The sequence below is a fragment of the Glycine soja genome, chromosome 15, assembly GCF_004193775.1.
Source record: "Glycine soja cultivar W05 chromosome 15, ASM419377v2, whole genome shotgun sequence".
In the NCBI taxonomy this organism is placed as follows: Eukaryota; Viridiplantae; Streptophyta; class Magnoliopsida; order Fabales; family Fabaceae; genus Glycine; species Glycine soja.
In genome coordinates this window covers 33,253,301-33,255,832 of record NC_041016.1, presented here as the reverse complement: position 1 = coordinate 33,255,832, position 2,532 = coordinate 33,253,301, and the positions used below count along the sequence as shown (strand labels likewise).

Genomic DNA, 2,532 nt, shown 5'->3' with positions numbered 1-2,532 from the left:
TGGCAAAATCACCCTGGTAACCAATTTAACAAAGACCAGGATGGTTCATCTACAAGGCCACAACAGTAGATGCCAAGTCTCTATGACCGAACCACAAAGCTGGAAGAGACTCTAGTTCAATTCATGCAAGTGTCAATGTCTAACCAAAAGAGCACTGAGTCTGCAATTAAGAATTTGGAACTCCATGTGGGCCAGCTTGCAAAGCAATTAGCTGAAAGATCATCAAACAGCTTTACAGCAAACATTGAGAAAAATCCTAAAGAAGAGTGCAAAGCTGTGATGACTAGAAGCAAAATGGTGATTCAAGCAGAGGAAAGTAGAGCTGATCAGAAGGTGGCGGGATTTAAACAACAGTTGTTGATGAATTGGCACTGGAACCGGTTGATGATTTAGTTGAACTTGAAGAAATTGTTGAGGAAGCAGAAGGTGATGAAGAAGGAGAGACACCAATAAGAGATTGTCAAGAGAAAATAAAGAAGAAGGAAGAAAAAGAAGAAGAAACAAAAGAAAAAGAAAAAAAGTTGAAAAATGAAAAACTAAAAGAGAAGGTTGTTGAGATTGATAAGAAGAAGGGCAAGAGTGAGGCTAACATAGAAAAGAAGAAAGAGGCTACTCCTATTGAATGCAAGGAGGTACCTTATCCATTGGTACCCTCTCGGAAAGATAAAGAGCGACATTTGGCCATATTTCATGATATCTTCAAGAAACTGGAAATTACTTTGCCATTTGGAGAAACACTTCAGCAAATGCCCCTCTATGCAAAATTTTTGAAGGATATGTTAACCAAGAAGAACCGGTACATCCATAGTGACAGAATTGCTATGGAAGGTAACTGTAGTGCTGTTATTCAACGCATTCTTCCACCCAAGCACAAAGATCCTGGAGTTGTCACAATATCGTGTTCTATCGGTGAGGTTGTTGTAGGCAAAGTTGTCATAGACTTAGGAGCTAGTATCAATTTAATGCCTCTTTCCATGTGCCAACAACTTGGAGAGATAGAGATAATGCCAACATGCATGACCCTCCAATTAGTTGACCGCTCCATCACAAGGCCATATGGAGTCATTGAAGATGTTCTGGTGAAGGTTAAACACCTTATATTCCCGGCTGATTTCGTTGTCATGCACATAGAAGAGGATGCTGACATTCCTCTCATTCTTGGCCGCCCATTCATGTCTACTGCAAGTTATATGGTGGACATGGGAAAAAAGATACTGCAAATGGGCATAGAAGATTAGAAGATCAGCTTTTATTTGTTCTAGGAGGACAAAGATCCACCTAGCCAAAATGTTTGTCTTAAAGTGCATGTGATGGAGGAAAAGAGACCTGAGAAGAAGGTCCTTGAAGTAGGAACTCTTTTGGATCTTGGATAATAGGACGATGCGTCAAGCTAGTGACGTTAAAAGAGCGCTTACTAGGAGGCAACCCGGCTTTTCTTTCCCTTTCCTAACTTTCATTCTTATCTCTTGCATGTAGTTAGGATATCTTGCTTGTGATTGTGATTAATTTCAACTTGTTTAGTAATGAACAAGGAGTTTTGAGCTTGTGTGAAGAGATAGACAGAAAAAGACTTAGAAATTTTTTTGCAATTGTCTATCCGCTAAGCACAGTCCTTGCGCTAAGCACTCAGTCTTCATGTGCTAAGCCGAGCTTGCTCGCGCTAAGCGCATAGACCCCTGATTGATTGGCTAAATAGTTCAGCTAAGCGCACATCACTACGCTAAGCCCCACATCTTTGCGGTCATTGAAATTTAACCAGTGGGCTTAGCATGGATGATGCACTAAGCGCCACTTCTTCATGGGAAAATTTTTATTGTAGCAGCACTAAGCGCGCTATCTTGTGCTAAGCCCCAGATCCATTCTGTAACTTGATTTTTTAAGCTGGGCTTAGCGGGCCAGGAGGTGCTAAGCGCCAATCTCTTACGGGTTTTGAATTCTTGGAAGTGCGCTTGTTGCGCTAAGCCTGAACTACTCTCTATAAGTTGAAGCTTGATGGTACGCTAAGACTTATATCTCAGGCTAAGCGCATATTGCAGAAAAATTTGGTGTTGCAGAAAGCGCTAAGCGCAGCCTACAGCGCTAAGCCCCAGATGCTTACTGGATTTTACAACTTCAAGTTGGGCTTAGCGCAAGGCTAGGCTAAGTGCTTGGGTTTTAAACTCAAACGTCACGTAGGCACGCTAAACGCAGCTATACACTTGTTGGACCAGCGGCCTCAATAACTTAAGAGGGATAAGCTTATAATGTAGAAGAAGTAACAATCAATTTAATAATGTTCTTTAAACATGCAAGACAAAATTGATTGCAACAAAATAAATGAGATAAGGGAAGAGAGAATGCAAACACACTTTTTATATTGGTTTGGCAAAGTCCGTGCCTACGTCCAGTACTCAAGCAACCCACTTGAGATTTTCCACTCCCTTTGTAAAAATCCGTTTACAAAGTCTGAACCACACAGGGACAACCCATCCCTTGTGTGTTCAGGAATCTTACAACTTAAGAGACCCTCAGTCCCTTAATCAATCTCTTTGA

At 41.2% G+C, this 2,532-nt stretch overlaps 1 protein-coding gene across 1 annotated transcript; it reads left to right on the top strand.

Annotated features, from left to right (window-relative positions):
* The first annotated feature begins 821 nt into the window (after positions 1–821).
* Positions 822–1,238, top strand: LOC114386077. Its single transcript, XM_028346084.1, has one exon. The coding sequence runs from the start codon at positions 822–824 to the stop codon at positions 1,236–1,238; it is 417 nt and encodes a 138-aa protein (XP_028201885.1).
* The last annotated feature ends 1,294 nt before the right edge of the window (positions 1,239–2,532 follow it).

Coding starts and splice junctions, on each gene's coding strand:
- LOC114386077 (XM_028346084.1), top strand. CDS start 822: ATGGAAGGTAACTGTAGTGCTGTTATTCAACGCATTCTTCCACCCAAG.